Source organism: Balaenoptera musculus, chromosome 15 (assembly GCF_009873245.2).
Source record: "Balaenoptera musculus isolate JJ_BM4_2016_0621 chromosome 15, mBalMus1.pri.v3, whole genome shotgun sequence".
Classification (NCBI taxonomy): domain Eukaryota; kingdom Metazoa; phylum Chordata; class Mammalia; order Artiodactyla; family Balaenopteridae; genus Balaenoptera; species Balaenoptera musculus.
Genome location: NC_045799.1, coordinates 62,498,973 through 62,516,936, shown reverse-complemented (window position 1 = coordinate 62,516,936; position 17,964 = coordinate 62,498,973). Strand labels below are relative to the sequence as shown.

Below are 17,964 nucleotides of genomic sequence, written 5' to 3'. Positions count from 1 at the left end.
CCACAGTGGCCTCCATGGCTGCCTCCCCGTCTTCTCCACCCAATTAGCCCACAGGTGATACGCCAACTGGGGCAGCTGGAAAATCCTCGTCTGCAAGGGAGGGACAGAGAGTCCTAGGAGGGGAACTGCACATGTGTGCTGCAACACGCCATAATTTGCAGGGGCTTAGTCCCCCTCCCCCAGAGTCTCCCAGGCCTGTCTGCCAGGATGCCCAGGCTCCCCAGCCAAGGGGGAACCTGCCCAAGGCCAGCCTATCAGAACCCCTCCCCCCGGCACTTTCAGCCGTCGGTGGCCCCAGGACCAAAGATCTGTCCAACTGCTCTGTCCTAAAGTGAGTCTCATGCCCAGAGTTCCCACTGCCTGAATCCTGCTTGTTCAGTTTTGCCTTTGATTTCTGAGCTGCCTGTAAACACCCTAGTTTAACTGGCTGGCGTTGGCTCCTGTGCCTTCCAAAAGGGGCCTCTGTCTGGACCCTCAGCCACAGGTGCCGGTTACGGAAGACAGGAGGGAGGGGTCTGCTCTGGTGGCCGGTTCACACTTTTCTGTCACCAGATGGAGCCAGGGCAGCCTTTCCTGCTGAAGTTCTTTTAGAAACATCCCACCTCCGGTGCCCCAGCCACCTGGCAGCTACTCCATCAGGAAGCCATCAGCCCGGTGCTGTCTTGGCCTGCCTGGGTCTTGATCATGCCCAGGAGGTATGGGTGGGGTCATTATAATCAAACTGTTACCATTTATCGTCCACCTACTGTGTGCCAGGCATTTCGCAACCAGGATCTCCTTCAAGGCATGCTGGTCATGGTCATTTGACCTGCAAAGATGGTAAAGCTTAGCCGAGGTCACTCAGCCGGCCTGTAAGAAATCTGGAGATTCGAACTGTATCCACAAGGGCCAACCACAAAGCCAGGCACAGAGCAGGTGCCCAATAAATGCTGGATGAATGATGGAAAGGGATGGAAAGGCAGACATCCAAGGGTCCCTTCCCAGGCATGCAGCAGCAGGACAAGTCCATCTGCAGCCTCATTCTGCAAGCACAGCCAACTCCAACCCCGCTGTCACTGACCTTCCTCCTCATCCATCACATTGGTGCCTGGGAATTCACAAGACCCAAGAAAGCATTAAGTACCAAGGTAAAACTCCCTACCCTTGCGTTCCCCCACTTAAATGCCCAGAGGGTTTGGATGAATGTCTTTCCTTAAGGGTGAGGGGCAAGGACAGCTGAGGAACCTGCTGCATTTGTGCCTCGGTTTCCCCATCCCACGTGTTCTGGGCGCATCCCTGACAAGTACAGTGCCTGGGCCAGCCCCCTACTCTAAAAGCTGCAAGTGTTCAAACATAAAGAGAGCTAGAAAAATGCAGACAGACCTTCTGTCTTCACGCCTGTTTTCCGGGCACCAGAGGGAGAGAGAGAAAGTATTACAGAGCGTAGGGCAGGCGTGCCAGCTGGGAGATGGCACAGGCCTCTCACCAGCCCACAGCCTCTGCTTCTTCAAGGACATGAGCACCTTGCTCTGAGCCAGCTCCACGTGGAGAGAAGGGGGAAGAGGAGGTGACTTGGCTTAGATATCATCTTGGACCCCCCAGGCTGGGACGGGGACCCCATCTCAGGGTTCTTCCAGCTCCCCAGGCTTGCCTCCAGCACCGCGCTTAGCACGATGATGTCCTTGATTATTTAGCGTTTGTCTCCCCCATCATACTGTGAGCTCTTGAGACCATTCCTAGGTCTTATCTACCACTCTACTCCCAGCACCTGGTGCATCCGATGGCCATGTGGGGTTGTACAGGATGTGCACTGCACAATCCAAGGGGCACCATTTCATATGGTGGCTCATGTACCAGATGTCCCCGTGGCACACAGCAGATAAGCAGATGGATGGATTAACAAACGAATGGCCAAGTGAACGAGCAGAGCCGACCTACCAATGCCAGAGGGGCACAATATCGGCCACAGTGGTGCCATCTCCTAGCCTGAACCCACAAAGGTGGTTTCTAAACCAGCCCTGAGAGAAACGGGCAATATCCGCTCATGGTTCTTTCCAATCTGGGATATATACACAGATGTGTTAATGTCCGATGGTTACGCAGGGCATGCCTTAAACAATCAAGATGCAACTCTTTCAGTCACTTATTTAACACATTTCCTGAGTATCCACTATGCGCCAGGCACTGTTCTCAGTCCTGGGGATACAGAGGTGACCAAAAAACCTTCATGGAGCTTAAATTCCAAGGGAGAAAAAGAGATAATCAAGTAGTAGATCCAGAATATACTGTCAGGCAGTGTTAAATGCTACAAAGAAAAATAAAGCAGGGTAAGGAGAAAATATGAATGGTGGGGGGTTGGGAGAGGGAGGGTGCTATAAAATAATTAAGAAGCAAAGGCATAAAACTTGCAACCCAATGACTCTTCTTTGAGTGCTTCTAAGCACCAGGGATGGGCCTGTGATACTAGTAAGCCAGGCGCCACCCCACCCCTTGAACCACATAAGCGCTGCCCGGGCCGTGTGTTCAGCCAGCCACTGACCCTCAAGGCGGGCACCTCTCAGGCTCGCTGTTTATTCTCAAGAAGGTTCTGGAACTCAGCTTGGGCAAGAGCCAGCAGGCAAGCCTCCCCCTTGAGGGAAGAATTCAAGTCACTGTTTTACAGTCAACGGCTGGTTTTTGACCAAAAACGGAATCGATCGGCTACATCTCCCAGCCCTATCCTCCCGCCTCGGCCCTGCAAGTTCTTCAGACTCAAAAGGGGAAGAAACACGGACACTGAGGGCAGCGGGGAGGAATGTGCCATCTGTCTGACAGACTCTCCAGCTGCTGTTCGGTGCTTACAACAGACTTCTGCAACATGGGGAGGTGCCTGGGACCTGACGTTAAGAAACAAAAGAGGGACAGGAGAACTGATGACAAAAGCACACCCTAGGACCCTACTCTTCTCAGGGAAAAGGTCCTGGGCTAGAGAGGCAGGTGGGAAAGAGGCCAAATGCCAACGCAGTTCCCCTCTGGGCAGTGCAACAGCAGAAGGATGTTCTTTTTGCTGGTTCCTGGAGCTTTTCCACACTTTGCCATTGTCTACATGGAGCACATATTGATTTTATAATCAGGTAAAAAAGAAAAATCCCCAAAAAATCTGAAAAAGGGAAAAAAATGAGTGACAAGGTTGAGAGATGTCTCGAATAAGGTTCTGAAAAGCAGCCAGGTCGTTGGACTCAAAGTCTTTCTCCCAAGATGACAAGGGAAGAACCTGGGCAGAGAGAAGTCACAGCAGAGCGGCTTTCACACCCTCGGCTCTACTGACATCGTGGGCTGGGTGATTCTCCGCTCCGGGGGGACAGAGGGGGTCGCCCCGTGCACTGCACGTTGTTTAGCAGCACCCATGCTCTCTCCCGACTAGATGCCAGGAGTGTCCCCCTCCACCCACACTGTGACAACCAAACATGTCTCCAGACATTGCCAAGTGTCCCCGGAAGGTACAAATGTTCTCTACTGAAAACCGCCATGCTAGGTTTTAGGTTCCTAATAAAGAAACCAGAGAAAATAAAAATGTTCTATACCTTCCAAGTACAAGGGTTAATGAACTACTTTGTAACTCTCTTTGCAACCAAAACCAACAAACAAAAAGTCTCCTAGAAACAGGATCATGCATATCCCTGGGGAGGGGTCAGTCTCCCCTAACCCCAAGCCTAGCTCCTATTCCCCATCCCAGGGAGAAAGAATCCCCTCACAGCAAACACTTGTCCTTCAGCCTGCGTGTTCTAAAAAAGACCTGATTAATCCAATGAGGAAACAAAAGTTTCCCTTTAGACGGAGCCAAAAATGTGGTTCAAACAAATCCAAGGTCACTGGCACTCAGAGTTGACTACAGCTGAGCAAGACTGGACCCTGACGCCAAGCCTTATCGCCGGGGCCCCTCCACAGAGGTGGAAAGAAAGGGGGGAGGGCGTTTGATTTTTAGACCCATGGGCAGAGGACCTCTGTGACCTGCCCAGCTTGGGGCTGGGTGGCTGAATTGGGGAAATAACCCCACAGTGGTGCTAGAGTGGTGGATGGTATTTTCACCACTAAATTAAGTGCTGACGTGCACACAAAAAAATTTTTTTAACTGGCAGCATTCCATATTCTGCATAACCTGCTTTGGATATGCGGGCGGCTGGGGAGGAAGGGAAGGGAAAAAACTCAACAAGATATAAGGACAGTCCCTGCTCAGCTGGATAGAAAGGGGAGAGAGAGACCTCATTCTGGGAAAAAGATTCAGATAAACCCACACACGTCACTTTAGAAAGCACAGAGGGTTATTTTTGCCTAAATGCAGCCCACCAAGCAGGCCGGTGAAATACAGTGATCTTGAAGTTGCCACCACCCATCGTGTGACCTTGGCTTGACTTGGGCTAAGAGACAATCCGAGGAAGGAGACTCTGCAGCAAGAGGAAAGCAGCTTAGACTTACAGCAGAACCTTCCAACCACAGGAGCATGAACATGTAGAAACTCATTCCAACCTGGAGTTTAAATGCTGGAGGGAGCGTCAGCTATCTTGCACTGGCAAAAGAAAATACTTTTCTTTTAAAACCCCTAGGGTTTGTAGCAGCACTATTCATAATAGACAAAAAGTGGAAACAGCTCGAATGCTCATCAGCTGATGAATGAAACGTTGCGTGTCTACAATTCAACAATCAGAAGAAATGAAGTGCTGATGCAAGCTACCACAGACAGACCTTGGAAACATCAGGCAAAGTGAGAGAAGCCAGTCACAAAAGACCACATTAAAGAATTCTGTTTATATGAAATGTTCAGAGTAAGACAAATCTATACAGAAAGCAGACTTGTGTGGCGGTCGTTTTGTGATGTATAGAAATATCAAATCACTATATTGTGCACCAGGAACTAGCACAGTGTTGCAGGTAAATTATACTTCAAAAAAAACCAAAAGAGAAAAAAAGATCAGATTTGTGGTCACCGGAGGTGGAGGGGTGAGGAGGAATTGGATGAAGGTAGCCAAAAGGTACTAACTGCCAGTTGTAAGACAAATAAGTACTAGAGATATAACGTACATGATTAATATAATTAAAACTGCTGTGTGTACGTATGAAATTTGTTAAGAGAGTAAGTACTAAGAGTTCTCATCACAAGGACAAAAATTTTTTTCTATTTCTTTAATTTCATATCTATATGAGATGACAGATGTTCACTAAACTTATCGTGGTCATCATTTCAGGATGTATGTAAGTCAAATCATCATGCTGAACACCTCAAATTTACACAGTGCTCTTTGTCAATTACGTCTCAAAACCGGAAGAGAAAAAAGAAAGTAGATGAGTGGTTGCCTAGGACTTGAAGGGCTGGGAGGAAATGGGGAGTGACTGCCAATGGGTATGAGGGGAGGGGGGTGAAAATGTTCTGAAATTGATTGTGGTGATGGCTGCACAAATAAAATACTAGCATTTTTTTTTAAATCATTGCATTGGGTGAATTGTATGGTGTGTGAATTATATCTCAATAAGGAACTTATTAAAAACTACGAGGACTCCAGCAAACGCTAACACAGAGGAATGAAGGTGTGCACTCTTGCTGTGTGCCCTCCCCTTTCTAACATTCAGTGGCTTCCTGCTGCACAGAGAACAAAACCCAAACTCCTCACCCTGAAGGCCCTGAAGGGTACCCACCCACACCCCCGCCAGCCTCGTCTCCCACCCTGTCCCTTGCCCACCATGGTGTGGCCACACTGGCCTCTTCTCTGTTCCCTGAACAGACCGAGCTCACGCCGGGCTGAGGCCTGTGCTGTTCCCTGTGTCAGAACACTGTTCCCCACAAAGGGCTTCCCTGACCACCCTGCCTGAGTTGCCCGAACCCCCGTCACTCCCCGGCCCATTACTCCACGTGCTTTCCTTCACAGCACTTAATGCTGCATGACACCATCTTCATCTGCTGATTGCTTACTGCCTTTCTCTCCCACTAGATTCTGAGCTCCACGAGGGCAGGATTTGCCTATATTTTGTTCACTTCTGTCTCCTCAAAACCTAGAACGGTACTGTTATGGGCTGAATTATACTCCCCCGCCAACTAAATTCATATACTGAAGCCCTAACCTCCAGTACCTCGGAATGTGACTGTACGTGGACAGTCTTTGTAGATGTAATAAGTTCTTTGTAGATAAGGTCTTTGTAGATGTAATAAGTTCAGGTGAGCTCATGAGGATGGACCCTAATCCTACATAACTGGTGTCCTCATAAGAAGGGGAGATTTGGAGATAGAAACACCACAAGGAGAAGAACACCATGTGAAGATGAGGGCAGACTGGGGTGATGCTTCTGCAAGCCAAGGGACGCCAGAGATTGCCAGCAAACCACCAGAAGCTGGGGGACAGGCATGGAACCCTCACAGCCCTCAGAAGGGACCAACCCTGCTGACACCTTGATCTCAGACTTCCAGCCTCCAGATCTGTGAGAAAAGGCATTTCTGTTGTTTAAGCTACTCAGCTGATGGTACTCTGTGACGGTAGCCCTAGGAAAATAATACAAGCGCTTAACACATATTAGGTGCTCAGGAAACACCTACTGAATGACTAAATCAATGAATAGTAAATAGCTTTCTTAGTGATCGGCCCCATTCACAGGGACAGGGACCCGCATGCCCCAGACACAGAAGGGACAAGCTTCTTTAAGCCTCAGTTTCCTCACCAGTGAACTGGGAACCACATCCTACCTCTTTCATGAAAAGCTGTTAGGAGGAGTCAACAGGATAACCCCTGTCGAGGACAGAAGCCCCAGTAAGTAGTCAACAACCACTCGCTGTTGTGTCTTTACATCACAGACACCTCGATGACAACTCTGCCCACAGGAGTTGTGCAACGAGGCAGTCCTGCAGCCCCACCCCGGGGGAGAGCCAATCTGAGACCTGTTTGGGGACTAAGCATGTAACAAACACACCCCAGAGGCTCAGGGAGTCTGTAATTAGCTCCTGAAAGAGGGAGATCGGAGTAGGACAGGTGACCTCTCTTTAGTTCCACTCTTTTTAGCAACAGCTGAAACCAAAGCAGAAAAGGCATCAGGTGACCTCTTCTCTCTCTGTATTAACTCAGGTCGAGGCTCCGAGGAGGACCAGCAGAGGATCCATTCCAGACGCCAATCTGACGTAAACACAGGGGAGCCTGGAAAGGCTGCCAACCAATTCCCTGAATTTTAAACCAACTAATAAGAGAGAGAACAGGATTCTCAGAAGCCTCACCCCATTTGCTTCAAATAAAGACAGGGTGAGCTCCCAGCCCAGAATTCAAAGCATGCCTCTGAGACTATCCCTGCTCTCAGAGTCCTGACCTGGGAGGACAGAGCGGGTGTGGTGGCTGGGAAGCGGGCAGGTCTACCTGGACCTGGTAGATGCCAAGTGCATGGGGACATCAGAGGGGCACTCTTCCCAGGGAAGTAATAACAGCAGCTGTCATTGGTACCGTGCCAAAGGCTCCAGTAATCTAGCACATTCATTCTACACCAAGTGCCTGAAGGTTGGTTCTGTTGTTACACTGCTTTATCAGCAACGGCCGGACATCACACAGCTGGAAAGAGCAGCAGCTGGGGTTCGAAGCCAGGTCCTGCCAACTTCCAGCCTGCAGGCTCAGCCACCACATTTGGCCTCATGACCCTCACATCTGTCCTGGATTATGGCACATGTGCCATTGGCTTCTCACAGCCTCCTGGGAGCCAGGAGGACTGTAATTATCACGACCTCCATTTTTGCCACCAACACCCTGAAACTCAACAGGCACAGAGCCTCATCGCAGAAAAGAGTGGGGACTTGCGTCCAGCTCTGCTGACCCGGCTATAAAGCACTGGGGCCCCCTCTCACTTCAGCCCTGAAAGTCCTTCCAGATGGTTCCTGAGGGGGCCTGGCCCAACTCCCCATCCGACGCCCTGATGAGCTGCCAGGGCGGCTGGTGGGAACCTCCAGGGGACAACTGGGGCTGGACAAGGCACCACCCGCGCCGGAGCCCCGCGCAGCCCTACCGTCGTCGGGCTCCCCCTGCTCCTGCTCGGCGCTGGCGTACGTGCGCAGGAACTCGGCAAAGGCCCCGTCCCGGGCCAGCAGCTCCTGGTAGGAGCCCATCTCAGAGATCTTGCCACCACTCATGACAATGATGACATCCACCTGGGGCAGGTAGCTGATGCCGTGCGTGACCAGGATCCGCGTCTGCGGGCAGAGACACGGCCACATCAGCGCATGCGCGTGAGAGGGACACTCCCCGCCTCCCTCCGCCCACCTGGACACAGATCTCAACTCTGAGGTTGGACATGCGCCTGGGATGCAAGCGTGCAGAAGCATTCCAATCCGCACGTGCTTTCATTCAACACGCATGTGCCGGGAGATGGGGTCGGGGGGCAGCAGGGAGGGAAACAAAGATTCCTGCCCCAGATTCCAGGGTCGGGGGAGAAATGACCGACGTAAGTAATACACTGTGTGCTGGACGGTGAGCACACATTAGCAAAGGGGAAGGGATACCGAAATGGCGAGGGGCGGTGCAATGTTAACAAGGGTTATGGGGGAGGCTACTTTTGAACAAAGATCTGGAGGAGAGGGAAGGAGGGAACCATGCATGTGTAGATGAATAAAAGAATGACACTGCTGCAAAAAATGTGCAGGCAGTAGCTGAATTTTTTTCAAGGTTCTCCCTCCGGGAAAAGAGTACAGAGTTTTGTACATGTGTATACATTTTATCTGACTATCTCAAAGTTTGGGAGGATGTTCATCAAACTGTTTACACAAGTTGGCAAACTTTTTCTGAAATGGTCAAATGGTAAATAGTTTCAGCTTTATGGGCCCTCTGGTCGCTGCCAGGTCTGAAGGCAGCCATACACAAGACATAAACAGATGGGCTGGCTGTGGTCCAATAGCGCTTTATTTATGGAAGCTGATATGTAAGTTTAATGCAATTTTCCTGTCACAAAATATTTTTCTTCAGGTTTTCTCCAAGCAGTTAAAAACGTAAAGACCGTTCTCGGCTGGTGGGCTGCCCAAGAAACAGGCAGCAGGCCAGATTTGCTGGCCCCTGTTTTCTACAGAGGAGCTAGGGCTGCAGGGTGAGGGAGAATCATTTTTTTTAATTTTACATATACTTTCATACTCTCTGGTTTTGTTACTATGGACATATGTGACTTTGACAACAGCAAAAACAATTTTTTTAATATTTAAAAATTATACAGAATTTTTGTGGTGTGCATGGGAATGCTTACAACACGTTAAGTGGCATGAGGTTTACTGCATCTAGGCAGGATGTGATAATCCTATTAAAAAAAGCCTATATACACAGCAAAAAGACTGGACAGAAATACAAAAATCTCTAAGTGGGGGGATTATGCATAACTGCTTTTGTTGTTCTCCTTTGTGGTTTTCTGAATTTGCTACATTTTTCCCACGGGCATGTCTTACTTTTTTAATGGGGGAGGGGGAGGAAGAGCCGGTTAACCTCCCGCCCCTATAATTCCCCTAAACAAATAAATTAAAAAATAAAAGAGGAAAGGAACTGTTTCCTGTCACCTTAAGGTGTGGTGGCAGTTTTCCTGCTCAAACCTCTGTCCCTTAGCCCACGGCCATCTCAGCAGGGAAGGGAAAGCAGCCTCCCTGCTGACAGGGGATCTTGGGGTGGGATTTCCCTCTGCGAAGCCACCCCCCTCCCCGTTATTTAATCAGGAAGAGAGTCTTCTTTTGGCCAAGTGGAGGCAATGACTTCCAGTCAGTGCCGAGAACATCCGCCTATAAAGACAAGAGCAAGAAGGCTGTCCCGGGAAGGCTGCCAAGGGAAGGATTGGAAACATGTTCTCGAGTCCAGTTAAGTTAAGGAATCCCAAAGGGGACACACTGAGACTTGACCAAAGAGCGACGGCCAGACCCAGACCCCGAGCCACCCGTGCAGCAGGTACCTTATTCTTCAGCATCCCCTTGGGGCCAACCACGTTTTCAAATATGTGCTTCCCCACGTGGGCATCCACTGCCGAGAGGGGATCGTCAAAGAGGTAGACGTCGGAGTTGCAATACACGGCCCGGGCCAGGCTCACGCGTTGCTTCTGGCCGCCAGACAGGTTCACGCCCTGGGGAGAGACAAGTTAGAAGGGTGGGCCTCCTGGGAAGCAGAGACAGACAGAGGGGGCCACCTGCTCAGGACGCAGGAGACGGCGGCCAGAGGCCCTTCAGGGCTGCACCCGCCACCCGCGGATGGAGCAGGCGGCAAAGGTGTGAGATCACACCTGCACCGACGTGGGTTCAAGTCCCGGCAGGGGGCTCGGCCTCAACTGTAAAACAGGCAAAGAGAAAACCTGAGCCTCCGGGCACTGCTGAGCAGGGCACTCGGCACAGTTGGGAAAGGGAGGCTGGTGGCACCAAACAGTGCTCGCTGCAGGGAGGGCTCCTGATCTTGGAGTCTGGTTCTTACTCTGGATCACTCACTGGTGAAGCCACACAGTCAAGGCAGGCTGTGCCCTGGGGGTGCTGCAATCCAGCCTGTGTCCCACTCGCCGGCAGGAAGAGCACCATTTTCTAATTTGAACCAGGGTGCACGGCCCACACAGCCCTCCTGCAACAGATAACCCAGCATGACTTCCATATCTGGCTGGAATCAAAGTGGACATGGGCTAACTGCCCAGACCCTCTCCCAAGAGATGCCCACCCTCTCCATGCTCTGAGGTGGGGTCCTGGCAGCCAGGTTCATTTTGAGGGTCCCTCTGGCCACAGCTTGTTGACCCAGGGCAGACACCAGACCCAAACTAAGCCAATCACGTCCTCTCCCTCCAGAATTTGGTACTGGGACCTAAACAGCGAAAGTGAGGAGTCTCCAAGTGGCAGAAACAGACACTTGTGGAAAAAAAAGGGACAAAGCTGCGCAGAAAAGCAGAGACAAAAGACAGAGGAGGAACCAGGTTGCCTGTCCCAGGTTGCCTGTGAGCCCCACCACATTCCAGCCCTTGGATTCCAGGAGATGCATTTGTATCCTTAAACTCAGTTCTCACTGAGTTATTTTCTGCTTATACTACCAATAACTCAGGCTCCTTTTCTACTTGAAAACCCTAGTGATTTGTTTTTTCTTTCCAAGGAGCTGCAGATTTCCCTCAAATAAAAGAAATCATTCACCAACTAGGAAAGCTGGTGGAGCCACTGGCTTGTAACTAAAAGAAAAGATGGGAAAGCTCTTCAGTGCAGCTGTAGAACATTCACACTCCCCGAGCGCACACACGTAACCACTAGGGGGCACTCGAGTGAGCCAGCCAGGCAGAGGGGAAAGCACATGCAAAGGCCCTGAGGTGGGAAGGGGCTCAGGCAAGTCTTTTGGCCTCCTTTTCCTCAACCATTACATAGGGTTAACAGTAAATCCCATCTCATGGCTTGCTGTAAGGACAAAATACGTATAAAATGTTTAGCACAGTGCCTGGCTCATAGTAATTACTCAGTAAGTGTTAGCTATTGTATTATTTTTACCATTATCACTGTTTTGAAAGGAACTGTGGACATTTGAATCATTGACACCCCTCTTCTCTGTATAGTGCCCTTGGTCATGTGACAAAGTCACATGACTGCAAAGGTAGAGTGCACTTCCTGGTCCCTTGTCTTTGGGCTCAACCAAGTGATTTGCTTTGTGGGTAGAAAGGACAGTGTGCTTTAAGGGACATCACATTTTTTTTGTTGTTCTCTCGGGCTTCTGCTGCCACCATTAGAAGAGCTTCCCCCTGTGGAGCTGCTGCCCCCTCACCTAGGCCCTAGCAAGAAGCCACGTGGGGCAGATCTGAGCCAACCCACAGCCTGGAGCCAGGATCAGCTGGCCGGCAACATGGAGCAGAGCCACCCAGCTGAGCCCAGCCTGGGTCACCAGTCACAGTCGACTCACCCATAAGTACGAGAGTAAGTGTTTAACATAATAAGCCATTCAGATTTTGTAGTTGTTTGTTACACAGCAATAGCTGACTGATACAGGGGCCATGCTGAAGCCTACTGACCTTCTCACCAATCTCTGTCCGGTCCCCACTGGGCAGGATTTCCAGGTCTGGGAGGAGGGCACAGGCTTCTATCACAGCCTTATAATACCGTTCCTGTAGCTGGCGTCCAAAAAGGATGTTTTCTCGGAGAGAAACATTCTGAATCCAGGCCTGCTGGGGGACGTAGGCCACTGAACCCTAGGAGGAAAGCGGAGAAGGCAGCAAGACAGACAGACTTGGTGAACAAGACAGCAGCCGGCCTACCCACCCACCAGGAGGGCCCTGCTTCACAAGACATTTTTATCACATCTATGGTTTTAACAAGAGGGAAGCTGAGTCCCAAAGGACTACAGTCACCAGGGCTGGGATCAGAGCCCATGCTAGGTCAATCACTGGCCCCAACATTAGGAGTTCGAGAGCTGAAATCCTCGTTGATGAGATTACACTTACATGTTTAGTAACTATTCACTGAATGCCTACAGCAGCGAACAAAACACTTAGCTCCACTATATTGTACACCTGTAACTTATAAAATATTGTACATCAACTATACTTCAATTTTAAAAATTGAAAAAGAAATTAAAAATAAAATAAATTTTAAAATAAACAACAACAAAAACCTCCTAACTCCCAAGAATGGGAAGTACGTGAATGATAAAAAAAAAAAAAAAAAATGGTTTGATTATTGTTGTGGTAAATGCTAAGAGAGAAAAACATGAGACTTTTAAAAAGTCCTTTAAAAAGGGAGACTTAACCTATAATGGAAAAGAATCTGAAAAAGAGTATATATATACACATACAGCTGAATCACTTTGCTGTACACCAGAAACTAACACAACATTGTAAATCAACTGTACATCAATAATACTTTTTTTTTTAAAAAGGGAGACTCAGGGACTTCCCTGGTGGCACAGTGGTTAAGAATCCATCTGCCAATGCAGGGGACACAGGTAAGAGCCCTGGTCCGGGAAGATCCCACATGCCGCAGAGCAACTAAGCCCATGCACCACAACTACTGAGCCCACGCGCTGCAACTACTGAAGCCCACGCACTCTAGGGCGCGTGCTCCGCAACAAGAGAAGCCACCACAATGAGAAGCCCGTGCACCGCAATGAAGAGTAGCCCCCGCTTGCTGCAACTAGAGAAAGCCTGCACGAAGCAAAGAAGACCCAGCGCAGCCAAAAATAAATTAAAAATTTTTTTTAAATAAAATAAAATAAAAAGGGAGACTTAGTTTGGGACATCAGGGAAGGAGTCCTTGAGGAAATTTCCTTGATGAAATTTAACCAAGGATGTCTGTATAAAAACTGTCCATTTCTAAAGTTGTTGTCTTTATTTCCACATAATGTAAGGTGTCAAGAGTGGCATGAGAATAAAGGTTAGGGGGAGGGCATTTGTTTCACTTATTTTAGTAATTGAAAAAAAATTTTAAACAAGCACTGACAGGTGAAAATAATTTGGTCTGATAAAGAGAAGAGGGAAGAGCATTTCAGTCAGAGGAACAGCTCGTGCAAAGGCCTGGAGATGAGAGGAACTCGGCAAGTTCAAGGAACAAGAAGCCTGGTGTGATGGGAACATGCTGTCAGGGGAAGACAGACAGGAACGAGCTGGGAGGCAGGGGAAGGCAGGGGGGCTGGTGGTCCTAGTGAGGAGTATGGGCGTCACTGGAAAGGCAAAGGGGAGCCATCAAAGATTCTTCAATAAAGGGATTCTAGGAGGACAAGGTTGGGAATGGAACCCAGGTAACCCAACTCTTCTTCATTCTCAGATAAATAACCAAATTGCTGACTCCAATCTCCTAACTTAAAGGGGCCAAACTGTCACAAAGCCTCACTGTACAACCCACAGATAATTCAGACACAGTATGCACAAGTCCTACCAACTAAAATATTTAGGAAAAAATAAACGTTTTAGACACATTTCTAACACTCCCCTTACCAAGGCAAAATAACCAGTCACAAATAAATCTATAACCTTATCAAACCAAATACTCAAGCACCCTCACTTTTAAGATCCATCATATCATTGTATTTAAGGCGTTTTTACTTTAAAACAGTGGTTCTCTCCTGGGGGCAATTTTGCCCCCCAGGGGACATCTGACAATGTCTAGAGACAGTTTTGGCTGTCACAACTTGGGGCTGCCACTGGCATCTAGTGGGTAGTGGTCAGGGATGCTACTAAACATCCTACAATGCACATGACAGCCTCCACAGCAGAGATTACCTGGCCCGACATATCAATAGGGCTGCAGCTGTGGAAACTCAGGGTTAGTGAAACAGAACGCAATGTGGATTCCACCGTGATTTGGAATTTTCTTCCATTAACCTAGTTCACATTGCCCATTAATTTTACTTTATAATGTATATTTGAAAGTAATGACAGGTCATTTCTTAAAACAACGGCTAAATGTCATTAGTCCGGACCCAACTATTGTAATATACGCTTTCTCTAAGGCACGCTAGGCTCAAGGGCATCATATAATCAGCAAAGGATTTTGCTCTGAAATGAAAACAATGGCACAAACCAGCATCCCCAAAAGTAGATTCCAGGAGACAGTAATTTTAGGGATTTAAGGAGTTGCTACACAGACAACAAAAAGATGCAGGCAAATGTGTCTGGGACACGCTGGATTAACCAAAGTTAAATAGGTTTTTTTCTCCCTGCAGGACTTCTCAGAGCCTTTACTTTCTTAATGTTTCTTATAAGTCTCCAAGAGGGAGGGAATCAGAATATGCAGTATTTCCCAAGCTTGTTTGAGCCCAGGACTCTTTATTCCCCAAATATCCTGCAAGATGAGTTTGAGTTTGCTGCAGACCACGCTCCAGGAAATGCTTATCGAGTGCCCACTACATGCCGGGCACTATTCTAGGTGCTGAGACACAGCAGGAAATAAATGACACCACAATCTTGCCTCCTAGGATGGCACAGAGAAGAGGAGAAAGAATGAAGCTGTTCCCACTTGATTAACAAGGTCGTCATAAAAGAGAACACAATGTTGCCCTTGGCCTTCCCCTTGGCCATTAGTTACCCCACCCCCACCCAGGCCTCCTACCTTGATAGCCACGTGTCCCTCCACCTTGTCCATCTCAGCCAAGAGCGCTGAGAGCAGAGACGACTTCCCACAGCCCACCTGGCCCACCACGGCCACCAGGGAACCTTCCGGAATGGAGAAAGTGATGCTGAAACGACACGACATGCCCTGGGGCTCAGCTGGGGGTGCTCGGCCTGCCCAAGCTGGATGGACCCCAAGTGGAGAGAGCTACAGAAGGCAGGGCTGTCGCGAGACTTCGAGGTCTGGAAACTCCTCCCGCCGCGTCTACGACGAGCTTAGCTCAGGGAACTGTCTCAGAGGCCTCTGCACCTGAGGCCCATGACACGTGCTGGGATGCACCTGCATCTTAGAAAAGATCCCGCGGGACAGACCTGGGGGGCCGAGCAGAGGGGATCAGCTTTGCCTGGGGGCGTGATGCAGGTGCCCAAGGGAGAGGGCACCCCAAAACCAACTCTGGAGGAAGAGTGAGCGTGCCCCAGACCCAGGGAACAGCCTGAGGAAAGGCCCATGGGTGTGAAATCACAGGCGTGATCAGGGGTGGACACGTCGATGACACAAGATGAGGCAGAGGAAGTAAGGCCAGTCCTGAAGAGGTGGGTGGGTGGCGGCCAGACCCAAGAGGGCCTCAAAGGACACGCTTCCCAGCTGGGAGCCATGCAGGGGGTGAATCTGAGTTTCAGAAACACGTCTCTACAGAAATCGCCCTATGGCAGATAACAGTAATCGAAGTCCAGTAAAACGGGCTCAGCACTGCCAGAAAGACTGGCCCCTCCAACGCGGACAGCACAGTCGGAGCTGGGATCCACCCACCCGGGGAAGAGCGGGTACGTCCAGGGCCTCCTTGGGTTCACCTACATCGGCTGCCTTCCAGCCACTGCTGTTATGATTTCAACATATTGGTGGAAAGGCTGATGGATTTCACTGCCATTGTTTAATTCTTGTGTACCTGTTGCGTGGTCACACTGATTGTTCTTTTGTTCTGTGATGGGAGGGGAATGGAATAAGGGGCCAGAACAGAACAGGAAGCCCAGTGAGGCAGCTCCTGTGATCGTCCAGGTGAGACAGGAATATTTTATAGGCTGAGGAGAAAAAAGGTTTGGATGGAGAAATTTGTGGGGGATTCAAGGGGTGAGGAAGTGTGACTGGAACAAGAAGGTAAGGTCTTTGAGACTGGAAGGATGGAGGCAGGGATGGGGGCACAGGTACAGACTATTTAGTTATGAAGCAGGACCAGAGAGAAAAGCTAAAATTGAAGCAGACAGAAGTTAAGTTAGACATAAGAAAGAACTTCCTAAACAAGCAGTCCCATCAAGGGAGGTGTTAACACAGATTCTTTTCTCTGGAGAGTTTGACCCTTGCCCCTTCCCCATGTTCCCAGATAAAAACAGCAGTAATTTGGCTACCCAGTTAAGGGAGCAATTATTTAGGGACATGGAGGATAAACCTGGCCCCTAAAAATGTCCCATCTGGCCCTGTGTTTGGGGGACTCCTTAAGGAGGCTTAAAGGAGCCCCTGGGCAAGGCCTCCAGTCAGAAAGAAATCAGAGGCAATTGACAAGTTGCTCAGGGAATCAGATCAATTCCCTGGATGCTGTGATTTGGAAAAATAAGGACTGGGGTGGGCAGGGTCCCAGATGTGGAAATGGTGTGAGAGAGGGTAAGCCAGGAAGCTGGGGGACCTTGGAGAGGATGGAGAACAATCCATCCTGATAGCAAACGTGAGTGGACAAGAATTCTCTTCAGCTGACCCAAGCCTTCCTGCCACCAGTGGCGGCATCACAGCCTCAGACCCAGCCTGGCCAATCGGTGCACTCAGTCTCTTCTGGCCCAGTGACCGGCTCAGGGAGGGGCACATAACCCAACTTGGGCCAATAAGAGGCAAGTGGGTCTCCTGATGAGGTAGGAGGGACACTTAGAGTCAACGGGGGCCATCTGGATCGTGAGGGGAGAGGGCGTCTGAAAAGGAAGCAGCACAGATGGAAGGGGAACAAAGACAAGATGGAGAGAGTCTTGATGGCATTGTCTGAGCCCCTGGATCAGTGTCCCCGAAAGGGAACCTTCTCAGTTACGTGAACCAGAAATTTCCCTTTGTTGCCTAAACCTATCTGCTATCTGTACGGGGTTTCTGTCACCTACAGTCTGAGGGAACTCTCTGAGCCAGGCACACTCTCAGCTGCTTCTCCCTGAAGCCCAAGCAGGTGTGACTGGATCTATCTGACAGACGAGCCAAACTGAGGCTCAGAAAGGCAGTGACCTATTCACGGTAACAGAGCTGGAGCGTGGCTGGAATTCAAACTTGTGTTTGCCCAGAGCCCCGTGGCTTTCTCCACGTCCCACTTACCCATGCAGCGTGGGAGGGTCGCTCCTGGCCCAAGTGAACGTGGCATTCTTCACGGTGATGCTGTTTGTGGCCCCAGCTGGAAAGCACCAGAGACAGTACGTCAGGCGTAGATGAAGCCACGGCCTGAGCGTGAACAGCAGGCGCTTACTTCTTGTTTTTCCTAATCAAGTGGTTCAGCTCCAGCTGCTAGCCACTCACGCTAGGCATTATCTGGTTACATCAGTCACCGTTTCTAAAGAACTTCAACCAGCAGCTCTGGAGGCGGCCTCAGACCCAGAGAGCAGCAGGAAACCGCGAGAGGGCTCTGCCTTTGAAAGATAGGAGGCTGCACCATCTGGAAAGGTCAGGGGACCCCTGGGGGCCTCCCTCACTCAGTCTTGGGAAGTTCCGGCAGCTCTGGCTGGGTGGGTCGAAAAGAAGCCAAGGTCACGGGGCACAAGCAGTGCCCTCACGCAGACGCCTGCCCATCAGCTTGGGCTGGCCCAGGCCCCTCACTACACCTCTGGGGCCCCTCCTTTATGTTCAAAGCGGGGTCCTTTGCCCTGAAACTCCTGGACTCCAGGGCAGCCTCCTAACTCACCTCCCTGCATCCCCTCTCCCCTGCTCCCTCCAGCCACCCTGCTCACATCACAGCA

The 17,964-nt window shown here is 49.9% G+C and overlaps 1 protein-coding gene across 4 annotated transcripts in view; it reads right to left on the bottom strand.

Annotated features, from left to right (window-relative positions):
- The window catches only part of ABCC1 (ATP binding cassette subfamily C member 1), a 131,943-nt gene that overhangs the window by 23,538 nt on the left and 90,441 nt on the right, over positions 1-17,964 (bottom strand). For 3 of the 4 annotated variants that reach the window (XR_005016427.1, XR_005016426.1, XM_036825394.1), the window contains exons 15-20: positions 17,330-17,405; positions 14,990-15,116; positions 11,959-12,135; positions 9,895-10,062; positions 7,984-8,167; positions 1,061-1,087 (exon numbers count right to left, since the gene is read on the bottom strand). Coding sequence is in view for 2 of the 4 variants with exons in the window: in XM_036825394.1 (XP_036681289.1) it covers positions 1,061-1,087; positions 7,984-8,167; positions 9,895-10,062; positions 11,959-12,135; positions 14,990-15,116; positions 17,330-17,405 (759 nt within the window). In the remaining 2 variants the exon portion in view is untranslated. The remainder of the gene's footprint in view (positions 1-1,060; positions 1,088-7,983; positions 8,168-9,894; positions 10,063-11,958; positions 12,136-14,989; positions 15,117-17,329; positions 17,406-17,964) is intronic. The other variant, XM_036825395.1, reaches the window with a different exon arrangement.